The sequence below is a fragment of the Meleagris gallopavo genome, chromosome 23 (genome assembly GCF_905368555.1).
Source record: "Meleagris gallopavo chromosome 23, MGAL_WU_HG_1.1, whole genome shotgun sequence".
In the NCBI taxonomy this organism is placed as follows: domain Eukaryota; kingdom Metazoa; phylum Chordata; class Aves; order Galliformes; family Phasianidae; genus Meleagris; species Meleagris gallopavo.
In genome coordinates this window covers 2,967,811-2,987,467 of record NC_139426.1, presented here as the reverse complement: position 1 = coordinate 2,987,467, position 19,657 = coordinate 2,967,811, and the positions used below count along the sequence as shown (strand labels likewise).

General features: G+C 51.6%; 1 protein-coding gene across 7 annotated transcripts in view; it reads left to right on the top strand.

Annotated features, from left to right (window-relative positions):
* SAMD11 (sterile alpha motif domain containing 11) overlaps positions 1 to 19,657 on the top strand; it is a 75,450-nt gene that overhangs the window by 14,225 nt on the left and 41,568 nt on the right. For 4 of the 7 annotated variants that reach the window (XM_085242313.1, XM_085242311.1, XM_085242312.1 and 1 more), the window contains 2 exons: positions 406 to 497; positions 18,319 to 18,497. In XM_085242313.1, coding sequence (XP_085098439.1) covers positions 406 to 497; positions 18,319 to 18,497 — 271 coding nt within the window. Of the gene's footprint in view, positions 1 to 5; positions 234 to 405; positions 498 to 18,318; positions 18,498 to 19,657 lie in introns of those variants that run through there. The other 3 variants (XM_085242310.1, XM_085242316.1, XM_085242315.1) reach the window with 2 other exon arrangements.

The following is a 19,657-nucleotide window of genomic DNA, read 5'->3' as shown; positions in this document are numbered from 1 at the left end:
GGGGAAGCGGCGTGACATGTAATTAGCGAGAGCCGGAGGTGGCAGCCCGGGGGGCTGCGGAGCTATTAGGAGGTGGCTGACACCTCGGCGTGTTTATTGATCGCTGGAGGAAAGGGGAATAACTTCAGGGGCCGCTCATAATGATCGTTATTGCACTCTTTTTTTTTAAAAAAAAAAAAAAAAGGAAAAAAAGCGCTGAGCTGCTGCCTGTGGGAGAGCGCAGATCCTGCGGGGTGAGGAGGGAGGATGAAGGCAGCCGGGGGGCAAACCGCGGGGGTCCGGGCTGCGGGAGCAGCTGGAGGAGGGGGGGGCAGGGGTGGGAGGGCTGAATGCGGGGCACTTTCCTTCTGCTGAGGTGCTGATCGTTTTTCGTTTGTTTTTTTTTCCCTCCTTCTCTGCACCCAGGGAAAAGTTTGAAGACTCTTATGTCCAAAGGAATCTTACAGGTACATCCTCCAATCTGTGATTGCCCTGGGTGTCGAATTTCGTCTCCAGTGGTAAGACGATTGTTCAACTATGTGCTTTAGTTAAGACATCTCCCCTCTCCTCCGCCTCCCACCCTCCCATCCCAACCTCCTCTGCCTCTGTGATCGCGGTTCTGGTCCCACGGCCGGCAGGTGGGGGAACCGGGCTGAAGGATGCACTGCAGCTGTGCTCTGTGGGCACAGCACTGAGCAGCTCCTTCCTTCTTCTCTGTTTGTTAGAAGTGCAGAAAGGCTGAATGAAGAATTGCGGCCGCACCCATGTGTTGGAGGCAGCCGGGCTTTGGGAACTGTTTATGATTTTTTTTATAGTTAAGCTGAGCAGGGAACAAACTCATCTTAAGCACTCACTGCTTCTACAGCGTTCATTTCATAGATGGCAGTCAGTGTATTTGTAGATCTTAGCCCAAGTTTGGGCTCCTTGGGTTTTCTGTTTCTCTGTGGTCCACATTTTCCTCAAGAAAGATGTTGGAGCGATCAATGGACTCAAGTAGGGCATGAAAGGCATTTTGTCACATCCAGAAATAAGCCTAAGACCAGAAATAACCATAACATCAGAACTAGACTGCAAAGCCACGTTCAAACGGGTCTTGGGCTGGAGAGTGACTCAGACCACTGCTGTCAGTGGAGACCCTTCTTTTAATGCACTGAAATTAGCTGTTGTTTCATCTGTTGTTTCATCTGTTGTTTCTATGAGATCTGATGGACGTCATGGAGCATCTTCATGGTGCTGAATGATGGAACCACTGTAAACGATTTCTGTGTATTATTGATGTGCACCCATATCGCTATAGATATCTAGAGGTGCACACATGGATGCGGGAAGGGGCTTAGAGCAACAGCCCAGCGTTCCATCAGCTCACACAAGGACCCGTCCACAGCAGCACTGCGTGCTCTCACACCCAGCCCAGCGGTGCTGGGGTTCATGCAGGATTTGTGCCGTTGCTGTGAGCTTGTGGGGCAAGGCGTGATGCTGTGTGCGGACGGAGCTCACTGCGGCGTGGAGTCGGGTGTGTGACAGCTTGCTGGGCGTCTTCGGGCCGAAATGCCACCTCGTGCGTTCCCAGCGGGAGCGCTGTCGATGGCCACGCGGGGATGCGCGCACGGGGGGAGGCAGCTGCGCGTGGAACAAAGGCTGTATTAAAAACGGCTCTAAAATAGAACTGAATCTGAGAAGTTCAGACAGAGGAAAAGAGGGGCCGCGTTGTTTTGGGAAAGGAGAAACGGATCCTTCTGCGCTCGGCTCCTCTCGCTCCCCGCCGGGCGCTTTGTGGGAGGGGGGCGGTGGGGAGGAACCCCCTGGAGAGCCGCCTTCCGATCCGCGTCTCCCGGTGCGCGCCGCGTCTCCCGGTGACCGACGGCCGTCCGCGCTTCGGACGTGCGGGCAGCCGAGCCGGCCCGGCCGTTCCTCCCCGCCGCATCGCGTTTCCGCCGCCGCCGCCCCGGAGCACCGCGGGGCCTTCCGCCGCCTCTCCCCTCCGTTGGGCCCCCGGCCGAACTCTGCCCCCGCTCCCCGCCGCGGCCCCGAGCCCGGCCCCGCCGCCCGCAGCCCGGCCTGGCGCCGCGCCGCCCCCGCCCGCCGCCCCCCCGGGGCCTCGGGGCCGGCAGTGCCGGGGGCTCCCCCGCCGCGGCCGGGGAAAGCGGCGCCCGGCCCCCGCCGCGCCCGGCCCCGCCGCCCCGCCGCCCCGTCGCAGCTCGTTTGCTGCAGCTGCAGACGGCGGCCGGCGCCGGGGCTCCGCCACCGACCGCCGGTTTCCTGCGAGGCGGAGGGGGAGCAGCCGCGGCGCGTCGGCTTCGCTGGCGCCTCCGAGCCCCGGGCAGCGACCGCCCCCGCGCCGGCGTCCGTCAGTCCGTGTGTCCGTCCTTCAACCCCCCATTGCTTCAGTCTTTTCATCCGTTCCTCCCGCCCTCCATCTGTCCATCCGTTCATGCATGCGTTCTTCCATCCGTCCTTCCATCCATTCGTCTTATCTGTCTCTCCATCGTTCCACGCATGCCTCCATTCCTCCATCTCTCCATTCCTCCCTCCCTCCATCCATCCATCTGTCCATCCTTCTACCTGTCCATCACTCCCACCCTCTGTCTATCCCTCCATGCATCCGTTCTTCCACCCATTCCTCCCTCCCTCCATCGATCCATCCATCCATCCATCCATGTGTCCATCCCTCCATCTGTCCGTGCATCCATTCTTCCATCTCTCCATCCCTTTCTCCATCCGTCTTTCCATCCCTCTGTCCATTCTTCCATTCCTCCCTCCCTCCGTCCCTCCATTCATTCCTCCATCCACCCATCCATGTGTCCATCCATCCATCCATGTGTGCACCCCTCCCTCTATTCATCTCTTCCTCCCTCCCTCTGTCTGTCCATCAGTCCATCCGACCGATTTTCCCATTCTCCTTTCTCCTCCCCCCAAGCCTTACACCGGAGGTTTTCCAGATTTAGGTGGAGAAGCCATACTCTCAGTCCCTACATTTTTTAGGGGCAAGCATCTGTGAGCTGTGAGCAGGAGTCCCCTCCATGCCTGCATGTGTCAGCTGCGGGCTGGCATAGTTCACCCTGTTCACCCTTTGCCTACAGCCCTGGGTGGGTTCCAACCCAGATTTGCTGGTGATGTGCCCCATGTTGGAGCAGGACCCTCACTGTGTGCTTCACGTGAGTTGTGCTGCCTCTGGATGTGGGCTGGGACCACCATTGGCTTCTCCTCATCCTCTTCATGGGAGAGTTCCTTGGGGGATGCCCATGCTGCAGTCTGGGGCTCAGCTCACAGGTGAGGAAGGAAGCTTGTAGAAAGCGGTCAGGCACGGCTGCGTTCAAGCAAAACAAAAAGCACTTTTTTTTTTTCCTCCATCTCCTTCGTTGCGTGTCAGGACACATGGTAATTGTGCAGAACTTGGCCAGTGACTGCGCTCATTTGTTTGGTTACTGCGGTGGCATTTTGCTGGTGAGTTGATTTATATGTGATCCTTGTTGTTTGCTCCTTTTTGCTTTGTTGGTGCTGTTTTCTACTGCTGCCCCCCAGAGTGAAGGCGTTGGTCCACAGCTTTGCCTGGGGGGCCCAACGCTGAGCTGAGCGGGGCCACATAGAGGGGCAGTGGGACCCTCATCCTGAATCCAGGACTGCAGAGCCACCAGTCCTGCAGGACTGCCCTGTGCAGAGAGGACTTTGCCCACTGCTGCACAGCAAAGCTGGCTGCTGCAGACAGAGGGTTCAGTCCGTTCAGCAGGATGGGATGTGGGCGCCTTTCCAAGCTTCTCCAGCCTCAGGGATTGGAGCTGGAGAGCTGTGGGGTCTGTGCTCATAGCTCTGCCTCCTCTGGGGGCCGCCTTATGGATGTGCAGAAAGCCCTTCTGTAAAGCAGACTTGTAAAAGTTCTCACCCCCACGAGCTCTTTGTTGATTTTATTATTATTTTTGTTAGTTTCGTGCAGATTGGGATTGTTGCTGTTAATCCAGCTGTGTTTATTGGGGGCTGGCTTTTGTTTCCAGATAGGCTCTGCTCAGGTGTGTTGGGCTGCACACTTCCCAGTTACGTTGGACATCTTAATAAAAGCCTGTCCCAAACCTGAGTGCTGGCAGTGGGGCAGGAGACACTGCTGGAGGCATTCTGCCCACCCAGCAAGGCATTGTTGTGCACAGGGTTCCATTTGGTGGGTTATTAAGCAGCTTTTGGAAAGGGAAATATTAATTGGATCGCAGCGAGTGAACAGCAGAGATGCAAGAGTAGCTTGGGACAGTAATGCTGTCTTGCTATGGAGCTCCAGGTCATAGGATTGCTAACCCACCTGCTGCTGCAGGGGTCTCAGTGCTGTGCTGAGCTGCTTCCCTGTGCTCCACAACTCCATCAGCCTGGGGAAAGTGATGCAAGGTAGCTAAATAAATATATAAAAGTAGCAAAAGCAGCATCGTCTTGTTAGCAGTGTGTCAAGGGCAGTGTAAAGGTGAGATAGGATAAGTAATTTTGCTGTCAAAATTATTTAGAGATGTCATTAAACTGCTTAGGGCTGTCTCTGCTGCTTCAGGGCACAGACACCTGGTTTTAATTTGCAGTGGTCTGCATCCAAACCTGCTGGACTCATCCAGAGGGATCAGTGCTAATTTGGATCCTGGTGGCAAATGCCTTCAGTGAACACGGGATCCAAATGGCAGAGGTGAGCAGAGGAGCAGAATTAACTCCCTCATAAACTCTCTTGGTTCTCCTTTCCGGAGGTTTCCAACTGCCAAGTAGTTCACGTTGGTGGAGCTGATGAACTTCTCAGGTCGCTGGAGAGCATCAGAGAGGTCACTTCTGCCTCAGACATTGGGAAAGAGCTCCGTGGCATTTCTGATGCAGCAGTGCTTGGTCAGGATTTCATGCTTGTAAAATCACTTCTTCCCCCTTTTCTCTCTCTCTCCCTATTCCTTCTGGATTGCCTTGCTCTGTTTTCCTCTTGCACTGGCCCTTTATCTGGAGAGCTCCTTGCTGGGATATCTCTGCCCTCCCTGAGATCAATATACATCATCTCCGGAGTGCCAACACCTTTCTCACCACTTCAGGACCCTTTTCCATTTGGAGATGCTCACCCTCCTCGCTGCTGGTAGATGGCAGTGGAAAGCTCATCATCAAGCTCCACAGCCCAACTTGGTGCTAAGGGCAATGAAAGACATCCCCCAAAGGGTTATTCGTGGTTGCAGGTCTGTAAGGAGGATGGAGAGCATCCTCCAGCTCCCCTGCTTTGCTCTCATTCTGCTCCTGTCTGAAGGTAAATCTTCTGTATGTACAGCCTCCACTGCTGGGGTAATGCATTTCCTTTCTTTTATTTTTGGCTCTGTTATTAAAAAAAGAAACACAACAAAAGAGTGAAAAGGGAGAGGAAATTGCACATTCCCCTGGGTTGTAAATACAGTCTGATGGGGGGTTTTGTTGTAACCTGTCTGAGGAGCAGGAGGGATGGAAGAAGAAAATTCCTAAGCATAGGAGGAAAGGTTCAGCTTATTGCAGCCTTGCTCCGTAGCTGTAAGGTGATGGGCAAGAGAGGTTTCTTACATTGTGCCAATCAGATGGGAAGGGAGAACTTTTCTTGAGTCATTTCAGAAGCAGGAAAGCTTTGGAGCTGTTGATGATAGAAGAGTGGCGTCCTGGTCATCCAGCACATGCATCTAACTCTGACTGTTGGCTTGCAGCCGATGCCCACTCAATGTGGGGAGATGATTTGACTTTGTGCCATTGGAAAGACAGCTCAGAGGCTCTTCACTCCCACAGCTCCTCGATATCAAACTCTCCTCTTGAAGGAAAGCAGAGCACGCTGCTGGAGCAGTTTGCCATCTCCCTATGGGCATCCTACCCCCAGGAGCCCGTGCTTATCATCATATCCCCAGGGCCTCGCTAATGCAGAGCTGCGTGTGCGTTCCACTGGGATGGCAGCTCCCGTTGTGCCTATCTCTCCCCATCAGGCTGCAAACTCCTGCTTGTAACCCCATCCTTCCTCCTTAGCCAGAGATGGATGCGATAGGTGGTACTCACGCTTGTGCCGCGTTGCCACGGCAACCAGAGAGAACCCCTGAGATGGGAAAGGGCAAGCATCCCGTTCTGCCACAGTCTGCAGCATCAGTGATTGAATGAGATTGGATAGAATTAGATAATCCTGGAATTCGCAGTGATTTGACGCCGGGCCTTTATTAAATAAGTAAAAGTACCAAGCCTTGTAGTAAAAATGAATTCTTTGAGATCGATAACTTTTCCCACCATTTGTCACAGCTGTGACTCTTAAGATCTCTTTTTCTGTGATATGGGGTGAACCGCACAAACATCCCTTTCATTTTTTTCCTTCCCAGAGGGAGCTATGATATCAATTCCCCTTTTATTTCCCCCTTGTGATTCACCTACTTAACCGTAAAGCACACTTAGAGAGGAAAGCCTACGAGACCCTTCAGCAGTGGTTCAATGAACTCGAGCTTGGAGTCGTTACTTAAAAATTGTACACCATTAGCCTGAAGTATGGCTGTGTTGTGGGGTCAGCAGAAAGGAAAAATGAAAAAAAATAAGCTGGGTGTGATGGCTGGGTGGGCAGCTCTGTGTTTTTGGTGTGTCTAGTGCCTAAAGCTGCTGGGACTTGCTCTGTGCCCGTGGACCTGAGCTTGTTGGTATCAGCACTGTGGGTCTCTACTGAATCTCAACCTTACGTTGCTGTGATGGATTTCTCTGATACAAGTTCAATAAAAGTAATTCGGCGAGGCTGATAAGCATTTTTATCCCCTTGTGGGTGCAGAGGGCAGAAATCATCCTTGCTTTTGGAGGATTTAGATCCATCAGTGCCTCTGCTATTGTCTTCAAGACACTACAGAATCTCAAGAAGGGTATTGAAAGGCTATTTGAAATTACAGGCTCTCAGTGTTACTGTGCTTTTCTTCCAGCAGCGTGATGCTGAAAAGCTGACTTATTGAGTGTAATCTCATTGCTTTGGTGGGAGTCCTGATCCCTGCTCTCTCTGTACTGCAGCATCCCACCCAGCATTGGGTGGGAGTGACCCAAGGGCAGTCACATTGCCCTTGGGACAATCGTGCTCTGGTGCCCTGCATCACCCTGAACCAACCATCCAGGATCCAGGGTATCAGCCTGGGGAGGATCTGGCTTTGTAACTCTGATAGCAGTACAGTAGAGAGCAGGCGTGAGTTCAGCGAGGTGTCAGTTCCTTCAATGATTTCCCATGTTTGGAGGCCAGCCTCCACCTGGAGAGGTCCCTCCGAGCTGGCGAAGGGAAATGAATTGGAAACGCACGTGGTGCAGAAGTCTTTGTGGTGAGGATTGCACCCTGGCTTTCAGTTGCATGAATGTTTTGAGTTGTATCACAAACAAACTGCCCTTAGCTTGTTGGAACTGTGCTTTTCCTCCTACTTTTTGATGCCATCTCAGTGCATGATACCTTTCCTGTAGTGCTGTGTTACACACTGGCTCGTCCTCTGACACCCAAGGACAGGTTGGGTTGTTGGGTAGTTGGTTGATGAGGTGGTTGGGTATTTGGGTAGTTGGATAGTCGGGTGGTTGAGTAGTTGGGTGGTTGAGTAGTTGGGTGGTTGAGTAGTTGGGTGGTTGGGTGATGGGGTGGTCTGCTAGTTGGGTGGTTGGGTGATGGGGTGGTTGGGTGATGGGGTGGTCTGGTAGTTGGGTGGTTGGTAGTTGGGGTGGTTGGGTGATGGGGTGATCTGGTAGTTGGGTGGTTGGTAGTTGGGTGGTTGGTTGATTGGATGGTTGGATAGTTGGGTGGTTGGATGATGGGGTGATTGGGTGATGGGGTGATCGGGTAGTTGGGTGATCAGGTGGTTGGGTGGCTGGGTAGTTGGTTGATTGGGTGATGGGGTGGCTGGGTAGTTAGGTGGTTGGCTGTTTGGCTGGTTGACATTGATATTCGGGATCACATGGGATGGCTGGAAACCACGTGTGCCAGTGGCAAAGCACTGGGAATTTTGGAGAGATGTTTTGCTTTGACTGGTTGCTATTTATTACCACTGAATCCCAAAATAATAGACATCAGATTGTGAGATGTCAGTTGGCAGTGATCCTACTGCGCATTCCCATGGACAGACAGGCATCTCCAGCCAAAAAAAAACTATTCAGTCTAGAGCTTGATTAAGAAAACCCAATCTGTAACTTCAGAACAAAAACCACAGTTTGCACTGCTTTCCTCCGTGCCCAGATACCCCTCCTTCCCTTTCCCATCAAGGAATGGAGCTTTGTTTGGTGCCATGTGTGGCCTTTGGGAATACAGTGCTGACCTTGCTGTGATTCTGCTTCCCCATACGCAGGCTGCGAGAGCAGCTCTGGTGCTGCCTCTGGAGATGGAAATGCTGAGATCCATGCACTGCAGGAACTAGAGACCTCTGCGACCATTAGGGCTATAATATGAACTTCTCCTGGGGGTTAGAAAGCTCTTTGGACTATCCCATTTATGTTTTATAAACACAGTGCCGTGCTGTGTTTTCCCATTTACTTTGGATTTCCTCATTGCTCTGAGACTCATTAAAAATCCGAGTCAAGTGTGGGAAGAACTTCTCTGGCTAACTGTGCTGAAACCAAGCGTCTGCTGGGTTAGAACTACATAGCTGGAGAAGTCTCAGTTTGGAAACCTCCTCATTTGCTGCTGGAATGAGAAATATTTCATTTCCATACCAAGTTGGAGGTCGCTTTTTCTCCCAGAGCAGAAATGAAATATTTATTGAACGTTCTTATTTTTTCAGCTTTCTGACAGTCCTGCCGTTCCCATCTAGTAATGGGCTGAAACCATGATCGCCTCCTGTCCTTAACAAGTCAGCGTTTACAAACAGGTTGGGAAGTTTCCAATGGATGAATGTCAGAAGGGTTGGGGGCCTTGAAGTCCCAAGGCTGGGTGTCCCCCACCTGCTCAGGCTTCTCAGGGCCCCATCCATAGCTTCGAATGCCTCCAGGGATGGGGCTGCTCTGGCAGCAGTGCCAGGGGCTTGTTGCCCTCTGTGTAAACGAAGGAATTAGTAAAATTGCAAGCACTCCTCATCCAGCTCCATCCCCACGTGAGCCACAACACCCTATCAGACCCAGCAAGTCCCTTGGAACAGGGTTGGCTTGCGTGGTGATGCCACACTGTTGGCCAGGGCTGGTATGGAGCATTGCAAGCTGTGAATGTTGGCATGTGCCATACAGAAATAGGAGAGCATCTCCTTCGTGCTTCCCTGGAAGGTTCATCTATCGGACCCTGGTGTCACTGGGGTTGAAGCCTGCCCCCAAGAGCTGCAAAGCACCAAATGCAATCTGTTAGGCTCAGCTGGGGATGGGGGACCTGTAGGTGTCAGCTGCAGGGAGCCAGCAGCCCTTGCTTGTGGCAGGTCTTCCAAACCAGAAAATAAAGAGAGCTTTCCAGTCCTCCTGTGGCTGGCTGTGTGAGCCCATCAAACATGAATATGGCTGCTTGCCTACCAACAGATTAGTTTCTTATTGCCTTTGCCATCTCTGTGATGCTGTAAGGCCCAGCTATGCTATATATAGCGTGATAAATCTGCTTTATATCAACGTGAACTTTGATATATCTTATTAATATCGCACTCACGATTTGAATATTTAAGCATGCACGGCACATACCAAAATGTTATTTAGCTTATGCTTGCTTTATTTAATCATTTTAGACTTAGAGAACACCTGTGCCGGCTCACAAGCACCATGCAATTAATTAAATCCACCACTCATCCCAGGTGGAAAATCACTGAGGAGCAAACCTTTCGGCCCTGCTGTCTGCACAGAGGTTTGCTGGGGGCTCCCAAGGACAGCAGTGCAGTTCTACTCAGCCCCAGCAGTGGGGCTCCTTCCCCACTGGAAGCGTCGTGGGGCCCATGGGATGTGTGGGGTTGGCTGTGCCTGCAGCACAGGGGCAGGGCTGGGGAGAGGGGGAGATGTTTGGGTCGGCATCACTCCTTTGTGTGCTCTCCATCTGTTCCTGCAGGGATGGATAGCAAACTTTGCAGTCTTTGCTGAAGGATCCGCAGTTATACTCATGTAGCTGTCTTGTTTTAGATGCGTGCACCTTGCCTTGTCTGTCCTTTGCTCTCCCACTTCAGATGTGATTTCAGAGGGGATTTTTCTGCAGCTCCAGCTGGCACTCAGTGTCTGAAGAGGCCCAATTCTGCCTGTATTGCTGTCCTCTTACCTCTGCTTTGCTTTGGTCAGGAGTGGCTCTCCTGCTTGGATGCACTGCAGGGCTGGATCCAGCTGAGCCTTTGGAAATGTCCAGAGGGATTTGTCCATCTGATCCCTCTTTATTTTAGCAGAACAATCAGACCCAGGGCTGGTTGGACCCCATCTCATGTTTCCAGATCCATCAGGTGAACGGTTTTGGTGCTCACCTGGTCTGCTCTTTGGCTTTCTCCCTGTATCCATCAGCATTTGGGGTCTGTGCGATTTGGTTGTGTTGTTTCTGTGCCTGTGCAAAGGCTGCATCCCGGAGTTGGAGTTGTGCAGCACTTGGGTATTTGCATTCTGCTTTTGTTTTGAGCTGGAATCCAGAGGAGTGGTTTAAATGCAGCTGGAAGAGTCAGCATTCCCCTCCCGTGTGCGTTAACCTGCTGGGCCACTGCTCTGCTTCACACAGTGAGGATTACTCACCTCCATGACTAATTCCTTCCACAGGGCCCCTACAGAGGTTTAAAAAACGAGTCCTTCATGGCTCCGGGGCACAAAACATCATCTCTCTTTTATTTATTTATTTATTTATTTATTTTAAATGAATTTGGCTAATGAGAGCAGAAACTCCCGTAGGTAGGTAGAACTGGAACTGCAGCCAGGGAGTCCTCAGACTGGTTTGATGCGTGGCACCGTCCTGAGGATGCACAGTGCTTGGGAGATGTCCCTGGGGGACAGGACTGCTGCAGGAGGGTGGTGTGACGGCAGCGCTGCACTTTGGCTCTCAGGAGTGGCTTTTTTTCAAATGCAGAGCAAAACTGAGCTGCTTGGTGGCATGCAGGGGGATCGTGAGGCTGCAGGGAAGTGTTGCGCCTTTTTGGGATGGCTAGTTTGGTGGGTGTGATTGGCACCACTTGGTCTTGCCTGGGGTTTTGGTTTGAACAGGGCCAGAAGACGTCCCGTAACTCACGAATTTGGACCTCACATTTGCTCTGGGGTGCGGGGATTTGAGAAGGAAGAGTGCCACCTATTGAGGTGCAGAGATCCCCTCCTTCAGAGGGCAGCAGAAGCATCCCACCGTGCTCCTCCACACACACCCCATGGTGGGATGGGGATGTGGTTCCTCTTTAGAGCCTCCCCCCAAGCTTGGGATGCTGGCAGTGGTGGTTGGTCCATCGCTTCCCACCTCAAGGAGATGCTGGAATGCACGATAGAGGTGATAACCAAAGCACCCACCTTCCTCTTGGTTTTAATTTTGATCCTGGTTTCCACTCCTATGGGAGCCAAAGTTCCCCCCTTGCTCAGAAAAACCCTTCCCTTTGGTACTTTTTTTTTTTTGGTTATTTTTCTTTTCCCTCCGAGCTTCTTGTTTTTATCCTTCTGATGAATTATTTTCCTCTCTCTCGGGGTTGGGGCTTTTTATATTCTCTTTGTGTTGATCTTCAAAACACAGCACTGCCAACGCTCCCTGCCAGCACTCCCCTTCCTTGTGCTGCCTGCTCCCATTCAGCTCTGGGCTCCTGGAGGTGTGCAGCTCAGGCTGTGACATCAGTGCATGATCCTTGACCACGGGTGTTAAAGATGCTGTCTGCATGGTGACACGTCCTCCTGCTGCGTTGTGCTGGATGAAGGCACGCCAGCCCTTAGCAGGGCCATGGGGCAGGAAGGGATGCCAGCAGGGAATTGGCACAGCAGGGTGTGGGTGCATGCTATGCCTCTTGCCTGGTGCTCCCAGCCTCTCTCCTTTCATTAATTCCACCCTGCATTAAGGCCCTGAGGAAGCCTGTCTGGTGGTTGTTCAAAATCGGTTAATTTTTTATTGGATTTAAGTCAGACTTTGTGGGCCAGCCCCCCCCCCCCCCCCCCTTAGAGGACTGCAGGTGGGGGAATGGAGGTCCGGGCTTTCTCCAGGTGAGGTAATTGCCTTTCCCTCACCCTCAGGTTCTGCACCCCGCTGACTCTGCTCTGGGCTGGGAGGCTTTATCCCTGCAGCCCCAGCCATGATGCATTGCATTAAGCAGACACACTGCAGCCCTCGGGCTGTTAACCCCCCACGTGTGCAAATAACCCGCGGTGGTCCAAGCAGAATAACTTAACATTTGGACTCTGCTCAAGCCCCATTCATTCCCACACCGAGCGACCTGCAGAACTTGCTTGAGGCTCTGTCTCGCAAGTCGCATCCTCATTAGTGGGAATGGGATGTGTTTGGAGCTATCTCTGCTGGCTGTGCTCCCTGCCCTGCTGGCTGCCAGCCCCGCTGCCCTGCCTCCCCTCCCTGCTGGCATCCCAGCAGTGCAGGGCCGGGCTGTGCTGCTGCAGAGCATAGGAGAGAAGCCTGTCCATCAGCCTGGGGTCACCGTAAATGCAGGTCGTGTGCTTGGGTCTCGAAACCTGAAGGAAATCTGCCCTTTGTTCCATGGCAAATAAAGCAGTCTGTGGGGAAAATAACCATAAATGTTCATTATTTGTACAGGAAAATCAATCTGTAGGCCAATTGACCAAATAAAGTAATGCGATTTGCTGGGAAGTCCCCTCAGTGCAGTGGGGGGGGTCTGAAGTGGGGGTGGCAGCGGTGGCTGCAGAGGTGGTGTGGGCAGCAAGGGGAGGGGGGAAGGGGGAAGGAAAGCAAAAAAGAGACCAGACAGAAACAAAACAACAGCACGGAGCACCTTCTGCTGGGAAGCCAGAAGGTGAAGTGCATGCACTCCACGTGGGAAGGTTAGAACAGACCTTGCAGATCCCCAACCCCAGCCCACCCACTGCTGGGGAGGTGCAGGGCCAGTCCTTGCTCTCCTGAGCAAAGCCTCTGTCTGTCTCCTTCTGGCTGAGCACACTTGGAAACCTCTGGGATCTCCAAGAATTGCTTTCAGCACGTCTCTCCGGAGCAGAATATAAGCACAAAGCCCGGCTCCGTTCCTCTTGCTGGATTGTTTCAGCCTTGCTGGGAAAGGCTGTGTTCTCTCAGACCTGATAGCAGACATTAATTCCTGGGGGAATGGTGGACGTGGTTTTGTTCTCTCGTCCTTCTCCAGCCCAGCAACAGAGCACAGAGGTGCCAGGAGTGTCTGAATGCATCCGTGCCCTTTTGCTCCCCGTCTTCACCAGAGTGGAAGAGTGAGGAAGGAAAGAACCAAAGGGGAAAATGCACGAGTTTGCTTTTATTTAGGAGACAGCACTGGTGTACCACGTCCTCAGTTGGTGTCAGTTGGCTGCTGCTCCCTTAATACTGACTTACATTGCCTGAGGACCCGGCTTCAAATCTCCGCTTCCTTCTTTGCAACCTCAGACTGAAATGGACAGAGTTATTTGATGTGGGACAGGCACAGAAAACAAAGAGCACAGCACTCCTCAGCCCTCTTCCAAAGAGGATTTGACGGTGGGTAACTCCAAAAGGCTGATAGATTCTCGATCCTGGACTATTTCCATTCAAAGGCTGTGAGTTCCAGTTGGCTTTTCCAGAAGAGCATAGCTCTGAGTCTATTAACAAATTATCCTTGAGGCTTTATAACTCACTCAGAGGTAATAAATGGGAAACGCTCCCTTCTGCTCACAGATCTTGTTCATCTGCTTCTTTAGGGCTTCGGGAAATAATGTTGTTAATATCGATGGGAAAAGCTTCCCTTCTCCGTAACTTTCTTTTGGTTTAAAGCACATGTTTTCTGCAGCCATAATAGTACCTACAGCCCTGTTGTGTGTGTCACCAAGACATCCTTCTGTGTCCCCAACGCTTAGAGTGTAAGCAATACAAGGGACAGAAGGCATTCTGGTGGCCCCTTGTAGCAGGATGCTGAGCATGATGTCATTGAGTTGCTTGGGATCACGGTGGTTGAGAGCAGTCTTCTCTGACATCCTTTCCCACTCTCAATAAGAACAGAATAAAACTCTAAAACATTATTCTGTAGGATACTCTGAAAACGGTCGTGGAGTGCCTGGACTGGAATTGATGGCTTTGTGTAGAGCAGGGTGCTGGCAGCCCTGAATGGTGAAAGGATTTAAGCAAAGAGACTCCCAGCATGTGTCTGGAAGTGGTAGCTTGGAGCAGTGGGATGGCTGCTGGTGGTACCTCCAGCCCAGGAGGGCAGGGAGATGTTTGTACTGCAGTGGGCTGTTATGCTGGTAGAGAAGTGGATGTTTGCCTTCTCACTTGGGTATTTGTGCCTGATGCATCTTGGTGCCCTGAGGAATTCTTTGGGAATTCAGAGTTTTCATCATTTAGATGCTGTTTGTTGGAGGAGATGTGTTTCACCCCTCGCTGGATCTCCAGTGTGCATCCCTCTGGTTCGCTGTCCGTCTCCAGGAAGGTGTTGCAATGGGCGTTTTGGGAACCTCCTGTTGCTCTCAGGAGAAGGATTCCTCATGCTCTGCCATCTCAGAACACAGCCCACGCAGGTGGGGAGGACTGGGATTGATAGGGCTGAACCTGGTGCTGAGTGCTGGCTGGTAATGGGATCCCATCAGGTAAGGGGGTAATGGCACTTCTTTGGCTCAAGGCTGTAGAGGACAATCAGAGCACAATCTCAGCAAGTACTTCAAATTGCTGAATGGAAATGGATTGTTCTGACTGATCCTCTGACTGGGGTTGTGGAGATCCTGCCTTGTTTGAGACAAGCAATGGGAGAGGGTCTTCCTGGGAGAGGAAGCAGAGCTGTGCATTGCAGAACTCAGGTGGTTGGATGGACCAACACCATGCAGTGATTGCCCAGCATTGCTCTGCCTCCCAGACATCAGAGCTGGGTCAGCTGTCCTGCAATCAATGCAGGGGCCACCATGACCTACATGGACTAACAGAGGGTACCACCAGGCTTGCATGTGAAGAAAATACCCCAGGGAGAAAGCAGGAGTGTACTTCCACCTATTAAAAACCACCACGTAAAAAGGAGTACTCTGCCCAGATTGATACGTGTCTGTCTGAACAGCAGATCTCTCTTCTGCAAAGTTGTATGGTGGGATTAACTGTTGGGGAATGATGGCCTGGTGGTTGCTTGTCTTTTTGGCTGCCGAGCAGTGTAAGTATTGCACTGCAAATGGTGGCTGAGCGAAAAGGAGAGGAAGTAGAATCAAAGTTTTGTAATGTCTTCTTCAGGAGATTGAAAACCAAGGCTGGCCTGGATTTTGGTCCTCTTCATGTGTATGGGTTGTGAGATGGGGAACAGCAAAGGTGGGGTTCCGTCAGCCCATTGGATGCCACGTGCCTGTAGGATGCCATCAACCCATGGGAATCCATCAGCCCACGGGGTGCCATCAACCCATGGGAAGTCATTAGCCAGTTGGGTGCCGTGCACCTGTAGGATGTCATCAACTCATGGGATGCCATCGGCTCATGGGATGCCATCAACTCATGGGATGTCATCAGCCCATGGGAAGCCATCAGCCCATTGGGTGCCATATGCCTGTAGGATGCCACCAACCCATGGGAAGCCATCGGCCCAATGGGTGCTGTCAGCCCATGGGATGCCTGTAGGATGCCATCAACATGTGGGATGTAGCCTTTAGGATGATGGCTACAGGTTCCTAATGAAGGCCCAGGGGAGGGGCTTAGCTGGGCAGGTACCTGCCCCTTTCCTGGGTGTTTTTGCTCATCTCAGCCACAGCTAAATGTGATCGATGCCATTTCTCCAACGAGGGGTGTGTGGGCTCCGTGGGTGTGTAATTTCCCTAATCAAAGCCATTTGGCTGGGTTGCTATTTGAAAAAGACTCCAGGCTCTCAGAGCCTCCCCCTTTCCTTTTCCATATCTTTATTATCAATTAAAAAAAAAAAAAGAGAGAGAAAATGCTGTCTGGGCTTGAGGATTTCCTTCGCATATGGAATAGATTTAGCATTCCTCAGCTCCCAGCATTGGCAGCACACCAACCTCCCTCCTACCTTCCCCAGCAGCTCCTCCTGCTCCCTGTGTCTCCCAGACCAACGTATACCAAAGGATTGCACATGCTGTTGTTTCTGCAGTTGTGTTGTTTTGGTGGTTTGTTGTTGTTTTGGTTATTTTTAATCCAATAGAAATGACGGTTGCAGAGGGTTGAATCATAGCCACGTGAGCTGTCCTGGCAAACAGCCTTGCATCTGTGTGCACGCTCTGGAGGCATTTGCATTCCCATGCATTGGGGTTGGGATGCTGATGGAGCATCCCAATGGGGATGGTGCCTGCTCATCTCCTTGCTCTGCTCCCAGAAGGATCTTGGTGGTGGGCTGGCAGTGCCCAGGCAAGCTGGGAATGGGAATTCTGGCAGTTCTAACAGCTTGGGAAGCCCCCAGCAAGCTCTCAAAGCTGTATGAATAACTCATAGTTTATGGGGGGGTCATTAAAAAGGGCCAGGGTGATGAGATGCAGGGCAGGCTGAGCCACGCAGCGCTCACAGGACAAATTACACCTCATGGTGAGTGCTGTCATAAGGTCCTGTTTTCCTTCGTGTCTTTACTGATTTTACATCCTTGTGCTTTTGAGATGAAGTGGCAGACAAGGATGCTCCAGCAGCACGATGCAGGCATGCAGACCTGCTGCTGGGTGCCTCCAAAGCACAGCTGATTCACTGGAGGTGAACCTAAGAGGCAAAATGGGCTGCTTCCACCTATTGTAATTTTCTGGGAACGTAGGAAGGGAAATTAAATACCCCCCAACCTCATGGCAAGAATAAATGCAGCTTTGAGAAATGCATTTGGAGAGCTGGGGTGCACATGGGGTGCACATGGCAAGGACATGGGGCTGCTGTGTTATCCATCTGCTTGTGTGTTTGTGCTCGAGGGGAGCATTTGGGTGTGGGGTGATACCTCCACAGGTGTGTGTGTTTGTATCTTGAATGTAGGAATGCCTATGTGATATGTGGATATATGTGTGTGTTTCTACACTGGGGTGTGTATGTTTGCTGCATTTAAGGGGAGGGATTTCAAAAAGGATGAGCACATCTGGAGGAGGGTGCTGCTGCTTGGGGGGCTGCATGTCCTGCTTTCACACCTCCCCTCTTGCTGCACTCGTGCTCTCATTAGGGTTGATGAGTCCCTGGGTAGTCACTGAGGGCTGGTAACTGCTCGGAGGCACCATTATGGCCATAAAAGGATTTGTAGTATCCGATCAGTGCTATTCTCTTCAGCCTGTGAAGTCACAGCAGAGAGCTGATGGCAATTACTTTGATGCCGGGATTTGCACGCCCTCCCTCCCCCTCCTCTGTAATTGTTAGGATAAATTGCAACTTCAGAAAAATGCATCACACTCCATCCTGGGCTGAGGTCTGGTGGCAGCAGTGCCCTCTCCTCTTAGCATTGCCTTTTTCCTCCTATGTGTGAGTTTTCCCATTCCTAAGCCAGCTCAGCTCCCCTCTTGCTGGGTTCCTGCAGCTTGCATGCAGCTGTGTGCTCAGCTTGGAAGTGCACCAGGACGGGACGGCTCATGTGCCTCCTTGGGGTGATGCCTTCCAGATGGATTTAGCTAATTATCACCGCAATTAGGGCTCCCCCTTAATGACTGCAAGTGGAAATTTATTGACGGAGGTAAACAAGAAGCTTGCATTTTGTCTTCATGGAAAGTTCCTCACTTGCTTAATGCAAAACATATGGCTGAGCCTTGCTCTGCTCTCCCCTGCGGAGCCTGCCTGGCTCTCTCAGCATGTTTCCATCTCACCAGGTTGGGTTGGGAGGTCACTGTTGCATTTGTTTGACCCTTTTCACACATCTTTCTTCATTTTGTTCCAATCCTTGCTAAAAACATGCTGCTTCCCTAAGGTCTGTGCTCGCCAACTGTGTGCTGTACGGGAGACAAACCTGGCTTGCAAATGCAAGCATTAGGGATTATTGGGGTCATGTCTTTGCTGTGCCATGGCCCTTTTCACCTGTTGTGCTGTGATAGTTGGCAACATTTGGTAGGAAATAGTCCAGAAGGAGAGGCTGGAGCCTTACTGTGCTCCCATCTACCTTCCTTTCCTATTGGCGTGGCTGAGACCCAGCGTAGGGGCGAAGAGGTGGGGAGAGGCTGGAACTGCATGGTTGAATGCTAGAGCTGGAAGAGCAGGGTGTGGATGTGTCTCTGCTGGAAAGACTTTTGCAAATAGGCAGCACCCTTTGTACCTGTTTGGAATCTGGAATCTAACTCAATGCCTTCCAGGGCGACCATTGGAGAGGAGCTTCTTGGCGATGGGTTGCCTAACCAAATCCTTGCCTAACCAAATCCTTCTTTTCTTCTTTTTCTCTCCCACTGTTTCCTGTTCCAACTGTTTCTGCCCTGTGCCAGAACCGGGGTCGCCTGGCAGAGAAGAGGACGATCCCCTTGCCCCCAACCAGGATCCCCAAGAAAGAGCTGACCTCCATTTTCTCGCATAGTGACGACAGCGAAGAGAGTGACAAGGGCAATGGTCAGCACCCCGAAGTAAAGCAGGAAGAGGATCTCCATATCAATATCATGAAAAGAAGGTACTTTCCTGCATCTTGCTGGCATTGCAAGAGCAAAGGCACGGAAATGTGGGCAGTGGGAGAGCAGCTGTGTGGGCTTCCAATGGAGTCACCTCCAGGCCTTGAAATTCAAATGTTGTGTCCCATTGGAGTTGAGAAGGAGCAATGGGATCCTTTCTTGTGGTTGTTCCCTCCTCTTTAGGGCTCTAGGGGGCCGTGCATCGTGGGCCTTGTGTTTGCACTGAAGGCATCTGCATTTGCAGACTGTTCTTTGTTGCATCCTCTGTCCAGAGTTCTGTGTCTTTGTGCCCGGGGAGCCAATTAATTGCATGATCAAGGAGCCATATGGAAAATGCATAGCAGCGAATGGGTCATAAGTGCTGTCTTTTGCTCTCATTTGCCCAGAAATTCTGATGCAATAGAAACAGGGTGGTTTACTGTTGGTGAGCAAAGCTTTGGCTGGAGGTAGCAGCAATGATGAGTGTTACATGTTCTTGATCACGAGTGTCAGAGAGCATCTCCTGGTCCCAGGAGTGCCTCTGTAGCACAAAATGGGGTGCAACGGAGTTGCAGCAGGCAGTCAGACACCTCAACACTGAGATTTTGGGGCTGCATCTTGCTCAGTACCCCATACATTCCCCTTACAGGAGGAGGAGAAGGGATTGCTCTGAGTTACATTCTGGTGACTGTCACTTGGGCTTTCATGTAAAGTCTTAGTGCCAATAATATTCAGCTGCAGAATCTGGGGTTCCCTCATCCCTCTGAAGAAATACGATGTTTAGAAGACCTGTAGCTGCAGGGAGATAAATAGCTAAAGGCGCAGTGTCTCAGCCTCCCATGCATATCATTGCAACTCATCTTGATTGTCATCTTTCTCTGATGCATAAAATCACTCAGATCCTAAGACAAGCCCTATAAAAACAGAGGAGTGGAAACCGAAGGCATGTAATTGCTTTTCTTATGTTTTATGTGCTTCTCACTCCCGAGGAGATGAGCTGTTTCCCCCCTTGGCTTCCAGCAGATGCCTGTACATTCAGCTTGGAAGCAGGGAGTCCAAACAGCCAGCACTGCTCATAAAGCCCACCTGTAATTAAAGTCTGGGTGATCAATGACAGCAATGCTGGGTGTTCTCACTGGGAAATAAGAGGTGTTTGGGGATGTGTCTGCCCTGTGCGCGTGCA